The sequence below is a fragment of the Mugil cephalus genome, chromosome 18, assembly GCF_022458985.1.
Source record: "Mugil cephalus isolate CIBA_MC_2020 chromosome 18, CIBA_Mcephalus_1.1, whole genome shotgun sequence".
Lineage (NCBI taxonomy): Eukaryota > Metazoa > Chordata > Actinopteri > Mugiliformes > Mugilidae > Mugil > Mugil cephalus.
The window spans coordinates 7,277,068-7,295,313 of NC_061787.1; the positions used below are offsets into that span (position 1 = coordinate 7,277,068).

The 18,246-nt window shown below is 41.5% G+C and overlaps 2 protein-coding genes across 4 annotated transcripts in view; one reads left to right on the forward strand and one right to left on the reverse strand.

Moving 5' to 3' along the window:
• vill (villin-like) overlaps positions 1–2,377 on the forward strand; it is a 14,448-nt gene extending 12,071 nt beyond the window's left edge. For both annotated transcript variants that reach the window (XM_047568341.1, XM_047568342.1), the window contains one exon: positions 1,891–2,377. In XM_047568341.1, coding sequence (XP_047424297.1) covers positions 1,891–2,004 — 114 coding nt within the window. In that variant the 3' untranslated portion in view covers positions 2,005–2,377. The remainder of the gene's footprint in view (positions 1–1,890) is intronic.
• Positions 2,373–17,571, reverse strand: plcd1a (phospholipase C, delta 1a). 2 transcript variants are annotated; one of them, XM_047568344.1, is made up of 15 exons: positions 17,373–17,571; positions 14,590–14,748; positions 10,084–10,312; positions 9,848–9,977; positions 9,536–9,764; positions 9,248–9,449; positions 8,107–8,251; positions 7,815–7,967; positions 6,639–6,788; positions 6,381–6,537; positions 6,178–6,294; positions 5,910–6,088; positions 3,635–3,770; positions 3,392–3,541; positions 2,373–3,196 (listed from the first exon to the last, which is right to left on the reverse strand). In XM_047568344.1, exons 1-15 carry the CDS (start codon positions 17,401–17,403, stop codon positions 3,108–3,110), a joined length of 2,256 nt encoding a protein of 751 aa, XP_047424300.1. In that variant the 5' UTR covers positions 17,404–17,571; the 3' UTR covers positions 2,373–3,107. The 2 variants fall into 2 exon arrangements, with proteins under 2 accessions (XP_047424300.1, XP_047424299.1); XM_047568343.1 differs by lacking the exon at positions 17,373–17,571 and adding an exon at positions 16,089–16,258.
• Between the last annotated feature and the right edge of the window lie 675 nt (positions 17,572–18,246).

Here is an 18,246-nt window from a genome sequence, read left to right on the forward strand (position 1 = left end):
AACTTCAGACTGGAGCCACACGACCTCTTTTTTTTTTTTTAACCAACACCTGCACCTGTTAAATGTCACTGAGAGGCGCGCACACGGGTCACAGACACAACACAATTAAACACTCAAAACGTAAAACAGAGCAACAGCAGGGAGACACAGAGCGACCACAAAACAATAGTGATTGTACAGTAAACAGTAAATGATTTATATGGACATGAACCGGCTGGAGAGACACAAAATGACCACAAAAGGATACAATTAGTACGGAAAGATGTGAAATGACACACACAGTGACAACAGAAGGACAAAGACTCAAAATAATTACTATAATGAGACACAAAACCTTAAATGAACACAGACACAAACCGACTGGAGACAGACACACAATACAACAAAAAGATAAAATATTACTTACTAGAGACGCACAAATGACACACTCGACTGCTGACACGGCATGATTGAACACACAAAACAGCTACAAATATGTACACAACAACTGCATAGACAGTACTAAATTCCTTTACAGGGACAGTCGACAGTGGAAACTGACTGTACAAACACAAAATAGCTGCAGACATTCACACAGGGAGACACAAAGTGATTACACTGAACCGCAAAACGCCTGCAGAGACACAAAATGACCACAAAGGAATAAAATTAAAGCAGAAAGAGGTAAAACGACACACACGGCAACAGCAGGGGGACAAAACTCACAAAACGACGCACTAAACCACAAAAATGTCAAATATTACTTCAGAGACACACAAATGACACACATGACTGCTGACGCAGCATGACTGAACACAGACAAAAGCTACAAATAAGTACACAACATGTGTACTAGATGACTTTAAAGAGACACGAGCTGACTGTAGAAACACAAATGGCTGCACAGACTAACACAGAGAGTCACCAAATGACTAAACAGAACCACAGAGACACAAGAATGACTGCAGGGAGACGCACAAAACAACCACTAATGCATAGAATTACTGCAGAAATATGTGAAACGACACACACAGTCACAACAGAAAGACAAAAACATCAATGTCAAAGACACAAAATAATGGCCAGAGACACAAAACTACCACAGAGACATTGCACACACACAGAGTCACATGGCGACGTCAGAGACACAAAACCGGCACAAAACAATATGAAATTTCTTTATAGGGACAGTAGACACTGACTGTGGAAACACAAAACGCCTGCAGAGACAAAAAAGGACCACAAAGGAATTAAATTTAAAGCAGAAAGAGGTAAAATGACACACACACAGTAACAACAGACGGACAAAAAAAACAACACAAGAAACAACTGCATAGACACAAAATGACTGTAGAGAGACACACAAAACAACCACAAATGCATAGAATTACTGCAGAAAGATGTGAAACGACACACACAGTCACAACAGAAAGACAAAAAAAACAATATCAAAGACACAAAATAATTACTAGAGACACAAAACTTCCACAGAGACATTAGATGACTGCAGAAAGACACAGGAGCCCGCTGGAAAAATAAATAAATAAATAAACACACAAACAGTCACATGGCAACTGCAGAGACACAAAACAATCACAAAACAATACAAAATGTCTTTATAGCGACAGTAGACGGTAGAAACTGCTGCAGAGATATACACACAGACCACACAAAGAGTCACGAAATGACTGCGCAAAACCGCAACGTGCCTACAGAGACACAACCACAAAGGACTAAAATTACTGCAGGAAGGTTTAAAATAACACACACAGTAACAATAGAGGGACGAAACAAAGCTTTAACAAAACGACTGCAAACGACACAAAACACGGATGTAATAACACAGTGTGGCCAGCAGGTGTCAGTCTCACCGTTTCCTCTCCTCCTTCCTCCTCCACTCTCTGCTTCCAGGCCTACCTGTCTGATGTGGCCTTTGAGAGCCTGCTCGGCACAACTCGCCCAGACTTCCTGCGTTTACCGAAGTGGCGTCAGAATGACTTGAAGAAAAAAGCGGGACTGTTCTGAGAAGGACGCGCCGTTGGATTTCACAGAAGTCCACTGTCAAACCTGTCTCCGTGTAATACTGAGAAAATGTGCGGGAGTGCTGAGATGGGAGTGGTTCATCTGAATGTATCCATGTTTATTTTTATTTTTTATTTTTTACTTCTCATCAGTAATTCTGATTACTCATGTTGCAGAGAATTATCTTATTATCATGATTATGTTGAACACGAATGAGTGAATTTGAGATTATGTGCTTTATATTTATCTGTATTTATCAATGTTTTATCCTGATCATACTATGACCAAGTTTCACATAATGATGGTAATTGAATATCATCATCATATGCCACGGCTGAATCACATAAATAATGAAATAAAGACGAAAAACCTTTAACTGAGGGTCTGTTTTATTTATTTTATTTCAAGTTACATACACAAGGCATAGGGTCACGAGTTTGTCACAGATTTCTTTAAGTGAATTAAGTCTTGCAATCAGATTCATATACAGTAAATAAATCCTTTTTAGTCCGTTTTAAAAGAAATTAAAATCATATGTACAACATTGTGGAGCAGTCACCTGCTAAAGACAAAAGCAATGGAACAACGCGCTCAGTAAACACTTGGCTCTCACGACACATTTACCTTTTCTAGCTTCCAGTTCATTATGGCATTAAAACATAAAAGAAACATATCGAGCTTTGTTCTGATCGGACAAAGTAGGAAAAGTGCTTGTTGCGTTTCCTCGGAGACTGTACAGCGGGTATATATTAAGGTGGAACTCGAACAAAACTCAGTATTATACCTCCCACCGATATGGCAAATACAGTTTCATGACTTTCTTTAAATAGTTCCCTGCTCTTCTCATTCACTGCTCTCGTCATTCATTCTTGCCACGCCACAATAAACAAAAAGCTCTCAACCAAAGCAGGCGTTTAAAAAGCTAACATTATGTTACACACTGTCAGTCGGCCGCCTCTTCACGTTTTTTTCTCTGCGGCGAGGCTTTCGTGTTATTTTGTTTTAAAACTTGGCAAAATTGCATAGTTAAAAAATAATAATAATATATATATATATTTTGTTTTTTTTGCTGTTGCTGGCATGGAAGTTTTCCGCATACGGGCCTACTAGGCATCCAGGAGCATGAGATGCACAAAGAGTCCGGCAGAGCAGATGACGTCACCGTGCTTGGTGAGCAGTGGGACGTGGCGATATCCTGAAAAAAAGGAAGCGGGTTTTATCTTTGTCAGCAAAAACACAAGTCGACTTCCTACGCTGAGAGAACATCGTCAGGGGAGGAGGGACACAACTGTCAGCAAACGCTGTCACAGAAAATTTGTATAAATCATCAAACTTGGGACTCATTATTCCGCTTTTTATATATTTAACCCACGCTGGTGGTTATTCTTACCGTTCTGTACACTTGTGAGGGGTAGACAGTACTGCCCGACGTAATCGTTCCAGTTCCCCGTGTCGTAGTCCTCCACCACAAATCGCACCATGGCCAGCTCTGGGACTTGGATGTCAAACTGGAAGCTCAGATTCCACTGTGGGTTGAAGCCTGCGGGGGGCAAAACCACATACGTTTTAGTTTCTGATCAAGGTTTTCCAGATGACGATGATGAAGAGGAATGAAATGGCTGGCGACGCTCACCGTTGTTTGTGAGGTGGGGCGTCACCTTGCTGGCGTTGTCTGCAGGCACGCCGTAGATCTCCACTTTAACCAGAGGGTCAACGATGGATTTGTGTTTGTCCTTGTTGATTTTGGGTAACTGCTGGGCTGAGATCACCTGCACACACAGAATATAATTAGATCCTTTTTTTTTTTTTACAATTGTCCTGTTAATGCTTTAACATCATCCTGGTATTCATATTAGCATTCAGGCCAAGGACGCCCAAAATGATGGAGATATTAAGAATGGACCCCCTACTTACTAGTGCTATTTATAAATATACACTATCGGTCAAAGGTTTTAGAACACCACTTTTTCCATTTTTTTTACTGAAAATTATTCAGTTTATTGTGTCATTGCACTCTGAAATAAAAGCATAGAACAAATAAGCAATTTGAGTTGAAATGTATTCTAAACTTTTGACTCATCAAAGGAGCCACCTTTGGCAGATATAACAGCTGAACACACTCGTGGCGTTCTTTCTACAATAGAAATCAAATATTCTTCAAAAAGTTCTTCTCAAGTCTGTTGCCGAAGTTTCCATAAATGTTCGGCACTTGTAGGTTCTTTGGTTTTTTTCACTCTTCTGTCCAGTTCATCCCAAACCAACTGGTTGGGGTTTAAGTCTGGAGACTGTGCTGGCAACTCCATGTTTTCAAGCTTACCATCCTGTTCTTTTTTCCTGAGGTAGTTTTGGCATAGCTTGGACTTGTGTTTTGGGTCATTATCTTGCTGTAGGATGAACTTCGGACCAACTAGATGCATACCGGAGGGTATTGCATGGCTCACTCTGTACAAGTCACCGACCCTGGTTCCAGCGAAACAGCCTCAAACCATCACACTTCCTCCTCTATGTTTGACAGTTGATATCACGCACTGTGGAACCATCCTCTCGCCTACTCGACGGCGTACAAAGATCCTGCATGATGAACCGAAGATTTGAAATTTTGAATCATCAATCCATAATACCTTCTTCCAGTCTTCAGTAGTCCAATGGTGGTGTTTCGTGGCCCAGGAGAGCCTCTTTGTCTTATTCTGACATCTTAGCAATGGCTTTCTTGCTACAACTTACTACGACTACTATTAAGCTGTGCTTGAAGCTGTTGTCCTGTGTCCTATTACGCAAGCTGTTAACTCTCAGAAACCTGTCCTCTGTTTCAGCTGTGGCTTTGGGTCGGCTAGACCGCTTCCTGCCAGAGTTTCCACCAGTTTCTGAGTACCTTTTGATGGTGATAGAAAACCTCACTCACTGAGACCTTGACTTTCTTTGCAATTTCCCTGCAGTACAATACTGTTCACCTGATGCTCATGAGGGTCTGGTACCACAGTGTGTTCCAACACTGCTTTTATGCAGACAGAGGGGGTTATGAGGCATCCAGAAAGGTTTGAACACCTGTAGGAATTAGTAGCACCTTCATTGCTGCAGAACAGCTTTAAATTGTTAACCCACTTCATGTTCCCTGAGAAAGGCCTTTTTGTATAATTCTGAAATGTACATTATTTTTCAGTTTTGGGTAACCAAGCCTTTTTTTTTAACCTCTGGCTGTTCAGTACTTACCTTTGTACCTTTTCAAGCTATTCATTGGGCTTGAATGACTTGAACTGCAATAAATTAGGGTGTTCTAAAACTTTTGACCGGTAGTGTACATTATTATTATTATCACACTGCATTCAGTATTAAGCTATTCAAATAATACTTATTGTTATTATGTCATACTAGTGTTGCATTCTTTAGCATTATATAATGCAGGGGAGTTTAATTAAATTAATTAAAAGTGATAGCTTCGTAAGGTTAGCCAGCTTAATGTTGCTATTGTCATTTTTAACAGTACCCTGTCAAAATTCACACACAATGCACACATGCACATGGTGTAGCGCGTGGCACTAACTTAATTACGCTATCTGATGCATAGCTTTGACTTGTATAAATTGAGGCTACTTCTCCTTAAGTTAGAGGGAGACCTATATTTCTGATTTCTAATTCCCTTCATTTCATCATTTTTTTTTTTATAATTATTAACTACGCCCCCGGCCATTACACGAGACCCGGCTATTAATTGAATATGAAATATGGTATGTTGGTCGGCTTGGTAATAGCATGTTTCTGCTTAACTCTTTCTTGCGCTTGGGTGGTGTTTTTACACAGTGAGCCAGACAAGTTACAGAGAAGCTAAGTTAGCCTTTAGATAAACAGAACTTTGTTTCAAAAGTAAATTCCAAAAAGCAAAATTTTGGCTTTTAGTTTTAAACTCCCACCATGACATGAAATCTCTTCCGTTTTAGCCAGGGCCCATTGGTGAGTGTGTTGGGATCAAACTGAGAGGACAGGCTTCTCTGAAACTCTGGTTTCAGGACATAGCCGCAAAAACCATTCTGCCGAAAGCGTCCCTGGTTCAGGTGCATCTCCTTGGATGGAGTCTGGAAGTTCAGAGCCACTGCAAACCAGGAAGAGGATTTGCAAACATTATTATTTATTCAACTGGCTAATAATCAATTTTTTGTAAGTTTTGTATTTGGAACACACCGATCTGGCAGCCAGCGTTCCACATGGGCACAGGGTTATAGTTGGAGGAGTCAGTTCTGGAGCCGGCGGGGTAGATCCTGCTGAGTTTGTCCATGTTGTGGTGGATGAAAGCAGTACCTACGACAAATCAACACACTGATGCTTTAGCAGTCACACTGGGTGAACCTGACACGATTTATAGTTTAGTTGGACGCATTGTTTACCTGAACTGTCTGCCAAGTTGAAGGCTTTGCTCTCCTTGAAAGACGACATTTCATAGAAGGCCTGGTTATCTTTGGCGTGCTCAAAGCTGTTAAAATGGACGCTCTTACAGTAGACGACGATGTCCGAGAGCTGCTTGGCAAGTTTGATCTTTGACTTCTGAAAGGAGATGCAAGTACAGACAAATACGTTATCTAAAAAAAAATGAAATATGCAGCTTTTAACATTTCTTACAAATGAGGAAGAAGCATTTGACAAACCTTTGATTTTGCTTTTTGGCCATTCTCCTTACAGTCGGCAGCCTCATCTTCCTCGGACACGGTACCTTCCTCTAAGGTGTTGTTGTTGGTAATTGCTGCATCCAGTTTGTTGAGGCGTTTTCCCTTGATGAGGAACTTACCCTTCAGCTCCTAGAAATACCAAAGATTTTCTTATGTTGTGCAATTTCTAAAGCTGAAGTTGCGTATTGCACAATAACTTGAAAAGGCGTTGTTAAATTCATGGAAGAATATTTTGAGTTTGTGATGATAAAGCTGTGGCTGCCGGTGCCGCCCTCTTAACACCCAATGACACAAAGGAAAAGGTTTGGTAATGCATTATTAAAATATCCTTTGAGGTTGACAATGCAACATGCATTCATCCCATGGGATCTACTTTCTTTTTATTTCCCTTCTGTTTTGTCCGTCTCCAAGTGGTAAAGGATTTCAGCTCATTTTGCAGAATGAGAAAAGATATGTAATGAAGGACACCTCTAAAACAGAGCGCTGCAGTTTAAATATGCAAGAAATGAAAGAAACACTCCTTTGTAGCAGAAAGAAGGACAACTTGAAGGAAATTGTTGTGTGCATTCCTGGCATGGCTGGTAGACAAACACTAGATTCAAGATTTGAGATCAAATAACAATGCCGCATCATTTCCCCTAATGTAATTCTTGGTGCATGGAGCCCATGTGACTCCACAAAAACAGGACAATGTAAAGAAGAGACGAGATGAGCACCAGGCGACAACAGCCATCATCACCAGGGCCACCTTATTGTCATTAAACCGTGTCCATATACGAATCAAATTCCACATGCAAACAGCCTCTCTTATCAAACAAGACGTTTTTTCACACTCTCACTCACCACTCACTGTCACATCAACTAGTTAATTAACAACTGCTCTCAAAGGGAGACAAGCCAATAAAACATGAAGATCTATCTTTGGACTAGAGACACGTGGGGAAGCTCAAGACGGATGATGATTGAGTGGCATGTCTGGTGATCGCATAATGAGGACGGCTTTTACTGTTTATTAGCTTCCTGTTCCAGACAAATGTAACAGGCACGTTAAAGTAAACAGGAAAGTAAAAAAAATTGGCTTCTTGAGTAGTGGAATTTAAGGTGTGGTCTTTCTTTGGTACTTATTTATGAGGATATACTCAACAGACTACACACCTCAGGTGAGGGGAAGTTGGTGGGCATGGTGTTTCCCAGAGGCTTTGTGACCAGAGCTTCACCCAGGATGGAGATCAAGTGATGCGCCATGAGCTTCTGTTGTTCCACTGTGCAGTGGTTCTCCAGGGACAGAATCACCGGGTAGTCAGATTTCTGCAAAATAAAGGACACAACATGCAGCTCAGCCCCAGAACCTTTCCTGATCTTATTGTGTAAGCAGGCTTGAAATAAACCCACTGACATCAGTAGTCTGACACATCCTGTCCCACAGGTAGTAAAATATCACACGTACTTTGAAGGCGTAGTCTTTGATGGCTTTGATGACGTCTCTGAAGAGAACTTTGGATGTGAGTGTGTAGCCATGATAAATAACAGGCTCTCCGTTAGGGCCGTCCCAGCAGTCGAGCTCCACGCAGCGGCAACTCTTCAACAGTGCTCTGCAAGAAAAGGAAACTTTTATGACCACTTACACACCTACACGACCTTTTTAGATATGTTTGCAGGAGCTTTGCCTAAATTTTCACCAAAAGAAAATGAGCACTAGTTTAGTTTGTGGTCATTGTTCTATATCCTTGAATGTCCCTGTTTCCAAGGTTGCTCTTGGCCTTTTTGGTTCAAACTAGCTCCTCCGTTAACTACATAACCTTTTTCTGTTAGCATTTGAAAAGCATGTACAATTGGCAACTGGCAGGTGTCTAAGTCATTTAGTTGTTTTGAGGAATTTGTTGGTAAAAGCAGAGTTAGTTATACCCTTGAGATGTCACAAAGGTCCTCCGGACAAAAGCACAACTTCCCGGTGTTCAGCCACACTTTGAATGTTGTCAATAGCGGAAACGACCGTTAAGTTACGGTAATTCAAATACCCCGTGGTTTTACAGTTCGCCGTCAATCTGTTCAGTTTAAAAGGGTTAATAAAGCCTGGACTATCTCTTTAAGGCTAACATTTAGAGTTGTTTGCAAAGATTGTGTTTTATTATTGTTTCCACTCTCAGTCCACACTCTCAACACCTACGCACGTCATTTGTGGTTTTGCTGAGAAAATACCTACCACAAATTTAGAGATAAAAACACCCTAACCACTACAATCATCCTCGGTCTTTGCAGCACAGACACACAACGTAGGGTGTATTTTCTGTATAAATGATGAAAAAGTCCTCGAAAAGCACCTTATTAAAGACCAGGAACTACAATTTTGAGACTGATACGTATCATTAAGTCCAACTTTTAGCACATACTCATTGTCAGAAGCCTGAATATATCTTCACTGTTATTGTGAAAAACCTTATTCTTCCTTATTCTTCATCTAAAGCTTTATTGTTTAGATGCAATGGAAACGCAAACAGAGCAAAAATTTGTTCTGAATTTCTGATCTGGATTGTGGTTGAAAAGGCTCCCGTCTGTTAACATCACATGTGTACAGTGAATGTAGTTACTTTATGTAGGCTTCTGTGCTGCTTGGTCCTTTCAGCTGGTCCTCCATCAGGTACGTGTTGTGAGAGGAGGAGATGTAGTAATGGTTGAGGGGCTGGCTCATGTCCTGATACACATTTGCGTGGGCTGGGTTGAAAATGGATCCCTCGTCGTGATTAAGGTACATCAAGAAGCCGTCTTTGGTCATGTGCTTCTTCTGTTTTGCTGCGGGGACGAACAGAGAGGACATGATCCACGTGGTAACTTTCCAACGTAATAGTAAAGCGATGACACGTCCAAGGTAACGCTACCTGCTTCGTCCACCTCGTACTTCTCAATTAGCCTGTGAGCGTCCTCCATAGTCGCCTGCTCCCTCTGCTCATTCAGCAGGAACGTCAGCAGGTCTTGGGCGCTCATCTGACCGCCTGTTTGAGCGTAATTCCCATAGATCTCGTCGATCTCCTCGCGGTGCGTCAGCAGCTCGTAGAAGTGCGTGATCTCCGCGTCCTCCAGGGAACCTGAATTGGACGTGTCGCATTTCTGTGCAACCGGATGAGACGTTCAGTCAGACAGGTGGGACGTTTTATGGAGAATGATTTTACTTAAAGTAGAGAGGGGCTCACCTTGAAAAGTTCCTCCGCGTAGGTGTCGTCGACCTCAACGTTGATCTGTCGCAGGAAGTGCTTCAGCTCCTTCAGGGTCATCTTGTCGTCATTGTTCTTGTCCGCTTTCCGCATGCAGTTGATGAGCCAACTGGTGTTTAGATGTAAGGATTTGATTGACACACACAACAACAACAACAACAAAAAAAAACACGTATGCAAACTCATTTTCCCCTTTAAGACCTCGTTAAGGATACTGTTCGCTCTTCTGCTTACGGTTGAGGTTGCTCATGTTGCTGATGATCTTCTCCAGGCTAAGGACCCACTGGTTCGCCTCCTCCACGGAGCCCGCCATCAGGTCAAGGTTCTTCTTGCGGTCCTTGAAGATGATGGAGAAGCACTTTTCTTCGACACTGGGGTCCGTGTGCTTTTGAAGGCCCTCGGACTGACGGCCCTTGCGCACCGATTCTATGTCATCGATGGAGACTGTTGGGAGACAGGAGAGTGTTTGTTAGAAAGGAGACATCACAGAGAGGGCTTGGGATTTAATTACATTGTGACTAGATAATATTAAGATATGGCAAAGACGGACAGATCAGCTGATAGAGAATCTGGACGTGACATTTTTGAACTTATCTTGTAATTTTGTGCAGCCAGAAGAAGTGAAGTTTTATGACTGTGTACCTAAATATAGACTGACTCCAGAAGGCTTCATGACTATTAGTCATTAGCACCATAGATTTCAGTCACAGTAATACCTTGATGCACACTCCCTCCTTGGACAAGTCGGTATCTCGTGGCTGCAGACTTTTTGTCACAGTGGTTACAAACGAAGTTGTTTGTGCAACTTATCAACAGGAAGGGGTTTGTTTCTGTGTGATAACTTAAGTGGCCTTTACTAAGTATAAGTATAGTTTACAAGTAACTATACTTAGGGTGACCAGACGTCTTCTAAGAAATAGTCGCTCTGTGCTGTAAGCAGTTTACATCCGTGTCTGTGCAGATTGATATAATATCTATAGCAGGGATCTTCAATGTTTTTCGGGCCAAGGACCCCCAAACTGATGGAGAGACTCTAAGTAGGGACCCCCTACCTACTATATGTGTTTTATATTAAAATTGACCTAATGCTATTTATAAATATACAATATCATAATAATTTTGCATTCAATATTAAGCCATCCCCTATCTCTTTACTAAAATATGTTGGATTCATGTTAACGTGTTTTTAAAGAAATTCTAATTTGTGGGAGGAAATTAAAAAAAAATATATATATATATAAAAAATGTCTAATCAACCAAAGAGTTTGCGACCCCCTTGCAGTACCTCCGTGGACCCCCTTGGGGTTGCAGACTCCCTGTTGAAGACCTATGATCTATAGTGCAGATTTGGATGGAGTTAAATAAAACATTTAACTCAACATTATTTTGTCATATATAAACAACTTTTGATTCCAGAGAATAACTTCCGATTGCCAACTTCACTTAAACTATGTTTAAATGTTAAGTTGTTTTATTCTGATAAGATACATTTAATTTTGTTTGTTTATTTTAATGGTGAGGAACCAGGAACAGCCATTGTCTCAGTCGTTTTTTTTTTTTTTTTAATTTCTTTATACATCCAGCAGAAACTGAAAGTGTTTAGTTCGAAGCCTTAATCAAAACTTGAGAAAACTTTCACTTTGAGTTTTGGTACTGTACACAAAATTACACCCAAATCCAGCTGTATCCATCTGCTCGACTCATAAAGAGTGTTGTTTATTAAATCATTGTAAAATTCAGTGAAAATCCCTGAACATTAAGTTCAGGAACATTAAGAGCCCTTTGGAGGTCTAAGAGATGGACTTTGCTTACATCTGCTTGGGTCTATTCTTTAGAAACCCAAATGCATTCCACGGAGATTTGATTACTGAACTTTCTAACAGTTTGATGCAATCTGCCCTCCCTTGATCTCGTTGTCGGATACACTGGCAGATGGTTGCGACACGTGCACTCATAAAACACTACAATCGACATTTCTAGGACAAAGACAACGTATGCTGAAGGTCTCTGCACACGCAGCCTGATTTAGCCCCGCACATCGGGGGGCCAGCTCTATTGTTGAGCAGCTTAATGTACGGAAGAGCATGCTCTGGCACGCATGATGTAATCACACTAAATGGCAACAACCAGCCCTTGTAACAAAACACCAAAGACTAGCGGCTTAGTCAAGAGGCCATATGGTCACAATCACTGTGTTTTTACCCTTTGCATCCCAAGGTTAGAGGGCCTAATGAGGAGCAACAGTGGTTTGTCCTGGGAATCAGAAATTGCAGGATGCATCTAAATGTCAGGACTCGTTGACAAGGAAAACCATAACACTGCCGAGGGGGGCTGTGTTGAAACATGCCCAGGCTGCAGGGCGGCTATCGAAACACCTGGGAGACGCTCACCAGAAATGGAGCGTATGTTTGATCTCCAACAACACAGACCAATGTACAGTAGAGGTCGTGAATTTGGACCGATTTCAGAGAATCCCATCTGGACAGACTGACCACAATGTCCAAGTCATTTCATCCGTGTCACACAGGCATTGCTTGAATACCAGATGAAATTTTGCACAAAGGGGGCATTGTGGCGACCCGACAAAGTTTATGCTGCTGTTTTTCCAGCAAAAGGAAAGAAACGCACAAGTCAGTTGGAGAGTTTGTTAGGTTGGAGGGTTAGTCGTGTGTATACACAAACTTAACCTTTGCGTGAACATTCAGCTTGATATATTATGTCCATAACACACGTGAATACAGGAACCACATACTTCTCATATCTGCTGGATTTGTTTGAGCGTAATTGTTTAAGTAAATGCTGATGTGGAAATGCAAATTTTATCACTGTGTCATAAATCCTGTGGAGTAAAGCTTATCACCTTTACACTGGACGGTATAGACATTTGTGTATAACTGTTGCATGGGTGTGTAAATGGCTCATAGTTTGAGTGTAAGAATAGCTGCTGGAACGACGAACACTGGACGATATTAATAAAACGATAGACCAATAAAACAGACTTTTACAATCCGACTGAACTGATAAACAACGGTCATGATTGAACAGATTTTCCATCGCTCCAGTTATTGCATGTATCAGTGTTGCTAGAGATAAACAATTAGTTCAAAGAAAAGTAAATAGTTGAATGATATACTATGTATTTGTATTTGTAATTTTCTCCTTCTAAAATACGTGATTTACTGCTTCTCCTAGTGCATGGGTCTTTAACAGGGGGTCCGCGGAGGTACAGCAATGGGGTCGCAAAATCTTTGGTTGATTAGACATTTTTTATACATTTTTTTTCCCTACAAATTTAAATTTCCTTAAATATGAGTTAACATGAATCCAAAATATTTTATAAATGGAGGCAGAAGATCTTATTTTTCAGTATCACTCAGCGCACCGTTTCTCACAGAGCGCCACACTAGCCCAGACCTGTCAATCTAAACCTTCTGTACACAGTAGGCCACACCCCTATCGCTGCTGAGCCAATCATGAGGCCGCATATTGCACCCTGACTCAGCAAGGTTCCCCACAACTGGCCAAGACATCATTCAGTCCCCAGGTGAAATCCCAGACAGTTGCACTTCTCATCAGGGTCAGACATCTGCGCCATCAGATGGCTTGGTGATTGACTGTATATACATATATATATATATATATGGTAGGTTGAAGAGCCCTGTCCTAGTGTGTTACACTAATAAAATATAATCAATTTTATAATAAAAATATAATAAAACAAGCAAATTTGTAGGATTATTAGACTTTATTTTAATTTTAAATTGTATTATTTATTTATTATATTATTTCCATAAATGAAAAAACTACAACCTTGCTGAAAAAAAAAAACTCTTGTTTTCAGCACTGATAGTGAAAAAGAATAACAATAATTGAGGTGCCGATCAAGTCGATCTTAATTCTAAAGCACAGGACAACATCTTCACTTACAATACATAGGAATAAAATAAAGACTGGAGTAAATAAGGAGATGAATCTCAAACAAAAAGTGCTTCAAAACGATACAGCCTCACTGTCTTACCAAACCAAAACCACTACAAAGAGCTGGTAATTGCAGCTTGCTATGGCCCACAGGAAAAAGCTATAAAACATTTAACATATTTCCGTAAACAAGCAAATGCCTCATGAGCCCAAGATCTATCTCTTTGGTTGGTTTGGTCAGAAAACGGCATGACTGTATGGTGAATTTAGAAATCGCTCATAGGATTTTTTCAGCGCTCAAACTCAGGGCAGAGGTTAGCAGACCTGGTATCCGTGGCGATAATGGGAGGGAAACCTGAGCTACATTGAAGCCCAGACAGTGGATCACTGAACCAGAAATCAGAGGAGAATAATCTCTCTCAGACACACACACACACACACACGGACAAAGGTACAACCAGCAATCATGCTCGAACTTTGAAAACTGACTTCGGCCACACCGCAGCATCTGTGTGAGCTGTTTCCGTTCAACCACCACCACCACCACCACCACCCTTCACATATTCTCCTCTCTACACGCAGGAATCGAAGGGTGTGTATGTTTGTGTGTGTGTGCGCTGTAAGGCAAGAAGCCATTGTTCAGATCTGAAAGGAGAGCTCTAAGCTCAGAGGATAATGGCAACAGGGTGAGCAGATGAAAAGGGCGGCTGGGTGTGCTCGCCCCAAGAGCTGCTTTTATGTGGCGTCTCCAGTTTTTTTTTTTGTGCGTAAATTAACCCAAAATGAAACCCAGAAAGACTCACAGGTTTGTTTTCGATTGAATGTTTTCTTCGACTCGTGCCACAAGGTCTTGCAGTCCTCCTGCAGTTTGTAGAAGCGGCTCCTCTGCCAGGAGCTGGATCGAACCTTGACCAGCATACCGCCGGCCAGCAAGAACATGAGGTCGGCATCTCCCTCCAAACCTGGGGGACAAAAGAGACGGGCACATTTAGAAACTCAGCGGTCATTCTTATGGGATCCTTGATTGCTCATACAGTACTAATGCACACATTATGCAACTTAAAGTCAAAATATTATGCGTCATGTGCCAGCGTTGTGGCTAAAAATCTTTGCATACTCAGCTGCTGAGTCTCCTGCAGAGAGCACAATATTTTGTATATGTTTCGTAAGCCATTTCAGATGATCAGTTAAGAGTGATTCATAAGTCTGTGAGACACCATAGTAAGCACAGTGCTGGCATGACAATGTTTTCTTGTTTTCCATTTGTGTGAAGCAATGTTGCTAGAGGGTGGGACAGTGATTTGTGCTCCGTTAAAGCTCTCTGAGCACAAACCATGTTCTTTAGGACGTTCGGGGATGAAATATTTCTGAGCTGGGAGTTTGTCAGAGTCGTGGGCAGGATCACAACATTACAGACATTTTTTCCCAGATTGCACCGCAAAGCTCACAGAGGCTGTTTATGAGTCTCTCTGCAGGCAGGGAGGAGGACTGGGCGAAGACGGAGCTCAAGAGAGTTCAACGCCACCTCTGCTCTGCTCTGCTCTCTGTTTTCTTCTAATCTGGTCACCCATCGGCTTCAAGTCAGGAAAACGGCAACAAGCATGTTCCTTGTTTGTGACACTTCCCACTCATAAATGTCAGATTTTTCTGATTTTTGAGCTGAGTGAAGCCAATGTATGGTACATTCTGTTGGGCAAGCTAGAGCAAGAAGACAAATTAAAACGGAATGTCAGGGAGCAATAGCTTTAAGGAACGAAGGAAAATGTGAGATTCCACACCCCCCGAAATGAAAATGTGCTCTGGATCTGGTACAAGGATCTGCTAAACGTTTTCCAACAAAGTCAGTTTGGGGTTAAGAAAACAATTTAATGTCTTATTAGAAGACCATTCACATGCAGAAAGCAAACTTAAAAGTCAAAGAATGACTCCTGTAAGAGTGCAGATGCTCTCCCACAATTCCAGATGAGCAAACCGAGACAAGCTGCTTCAAAATGTTCCTTCTATATCAAAGGGTAAACGAGTCATTTCCCTTCAGTGTTTGCCATTCTTTGGAACTAATAAATCAGGAAATGATATAGCCCGTGTACTTCAGCTGCCTCTGTCATGGCAAAAAAATCGCCGCTCCGGAGAACGAGGACTCCTCCGTGAAGCCTGTGTACATGCACAGTGTTAGACACGCGAGCAGGATCTGTCCTAAATCCTTGTTGTCCAAACACTGCGTGTGCGCCTCTGCCCATGTTGGCATTAAGGCGCGCCCTCCGCGGCTACTCCGGACTCGCACTCACACCTTTGCAGGACTCACCTAGAAGTTTTCCGTTCTCTTGCACGGTTTTTTTCCGCCTTCTCTGGGACGCTTGTTTCTCTGCTGGCGTCCTTTGTTTATGTAAACAAGGCATGACATTTACTTAAGAGTAAAAAAAAAATTTAAAAAACAGTCGCTAGTCAACCTGTAGCCTACTACTCGCCGAGAAAACAAGCACCACGTAGTTAACCCCCTCATGGGGCGGGTCTAAACAAGTTTATTGCTGCCCTTTAGGAGCCTGTACAGTTATTTGAGAAGACTTTGCTTTAAGGGGATGCTATATGAAGGAATTTAGTCTTTAGTTTCTCAAGTATATTGGGGTTGAACAGCTTAATTTCTGCGGAATGACTCCAGTCGTCCACTCCAAGAACGATATCTCACTTAAAAATGTAATAATAATAGTAATAATAATAGTTTTATAACAATAATAATAATAAATGGTCAAGTAAAATACAAGATAAATGACACAAAAAGGCTATATAATACGTTTATGTACAGCCATGAGAAGCATTTACGCGAGACTTTAGTTTCTGTGGACTCTTTAACTCATTTTTTCCTAAGAGCAGTGAAAATCAAGTGCAGCCTATAATGTGCATACTATAATAGTCATTCATCCTTACAGAACTAGCGAGCTGCGAAATAGCGCCGCCTCGTGGGGAGGAAATAAAACGCAAAAAATGAATCGAACGTGTCTGTTTCTGAAACATGTTCATGTTTAAATGGAGATTGGCGACATTAAAATGTACGAGGGTCTGCAAGGATTGGTTTAAAAAAAAAAAAGGCTGCATGTTATTCCTTCAAATCCGCTCACCGACCGTCCTCAGACAGGACTCCAGACACGAGCGAAGGTACAGACAGGGAAAAATTAGATCACGAGGATTTGGCACCAGCATGAACTCAGTGTTGTCCTTCTGTTTAAAACTCAAACATGACGTATCAGAAAGTCAATGATTTAAATGTGCAAGCAATTTGCAATGAAGGTCAACGAAGAAAGTGACTTAAGATCATAAAAAAAGTGAGAAGGATTCTTCTAGGGCCAGAAAACTACGAATGGAAGTCTAAAAGTGTTCCCAATATTAATTTATGGATGCCCACATTTGTCCTGGCTACATATTACACGCATCTATCTCAGAGGATAGGGGAGAAACCCTCTTTTTTTTCGTAAATCATACATGACCGGCGCTGTCATAAATCGTCGCACACCTCAAATACCTAGATACAACACACAGGCCTGGAAACAAGTCATTAAGTTGTAAATGTGTGCACCTCCTATTGCAAACTCACCGTGTTTCCCCGCTGTTCCATTTGGCTCCATTCTGATTTTAATCAAATAAATAAATAAATCACCATGCGCCGTGCTGAAGTCCTCCTGCTCCTTTCCAAAGCAGTCTATATGGAAGCAATCATCCGGACCATAAAACTTATCTGTTTTGTCCTTCCAACCCTTGTCACCACTCCAAGCCAACCCACACAGTGCGCAGTCAGTGCCAACCCATGAGCCTCTTTATGAGCTCCGTGTCCACACCCACAGCCACACCGGTCCGACAAGTATGCCACTGTGTGTGTGTGCTCTTATGGCTTTCATTCAGCACCCTGCCAGTGAAAGCAACACCTTTGGAAGGAATTCTATATCTTAAAATAAACACTTGACACACGAAACACGTGTTAACATTGATAAGTTTGTGCCGTACTGAATCTGTAGTATAGTTACAATAATCTTATGTTGTTGTGTGGGCATCTGTGATATTCCTGTACACACGGCGTGATTTAATTTATTCAGGGTGTTGGCCAACTCCAGTACAGACATGCAGTTTATTGTACGTTTGCTTCCCACCTCCTTTTCACTTGAGTAATCCTCCCTCCACCTTAGACCATCTCTGTAGAGTCTGTAGAGTGTGTAGGCCTACTGACAGCGGTTGACAGGATCAATCCTCAACAGAAAGTTTAACTTTGTGTGTGGATGAGGCCACAGAAAGATGTGTTATGTGCAAGATAAATTAAATTATATGATTTAGTTTCGCTACAGCTTGGGAATGCAAACGTTATCTTTGTTGTTGCTGGTCTGGTGTTGGAATGTAACACACGAGCGCTTTTGACAGATCCCTCTTTGTGTTTCTCTATTATCAGTGTCTGCCAGCTTGTTCTGTCCTATGGGCCC

Excerpts from the sequence above, each read along its gene's own strand:
- plcd1a (XM_047568343.1), bottom strand. The coding sequence starts at position 16,182 with ATGCCTTGTTTACATAAACAAAGGACGCCAGCAGAGAAACAAGCGTCC. Across the intron at positions 6,789-7,814 it reads CCAACTTCCCCTCACCTGAG|GAGCTGAAGGGTAAGTTCCT; the intron begins GTGTGTAGTCTG and ends TGGTATTTCTAG. Across the intron at positions 3,197-3,391 it reads CCTCACAAGTGTACAGAACG|GATATCGCCACGTCCCACTG; the intron begins GTAAGAATAACC and ends CCTTTTTTTCAG.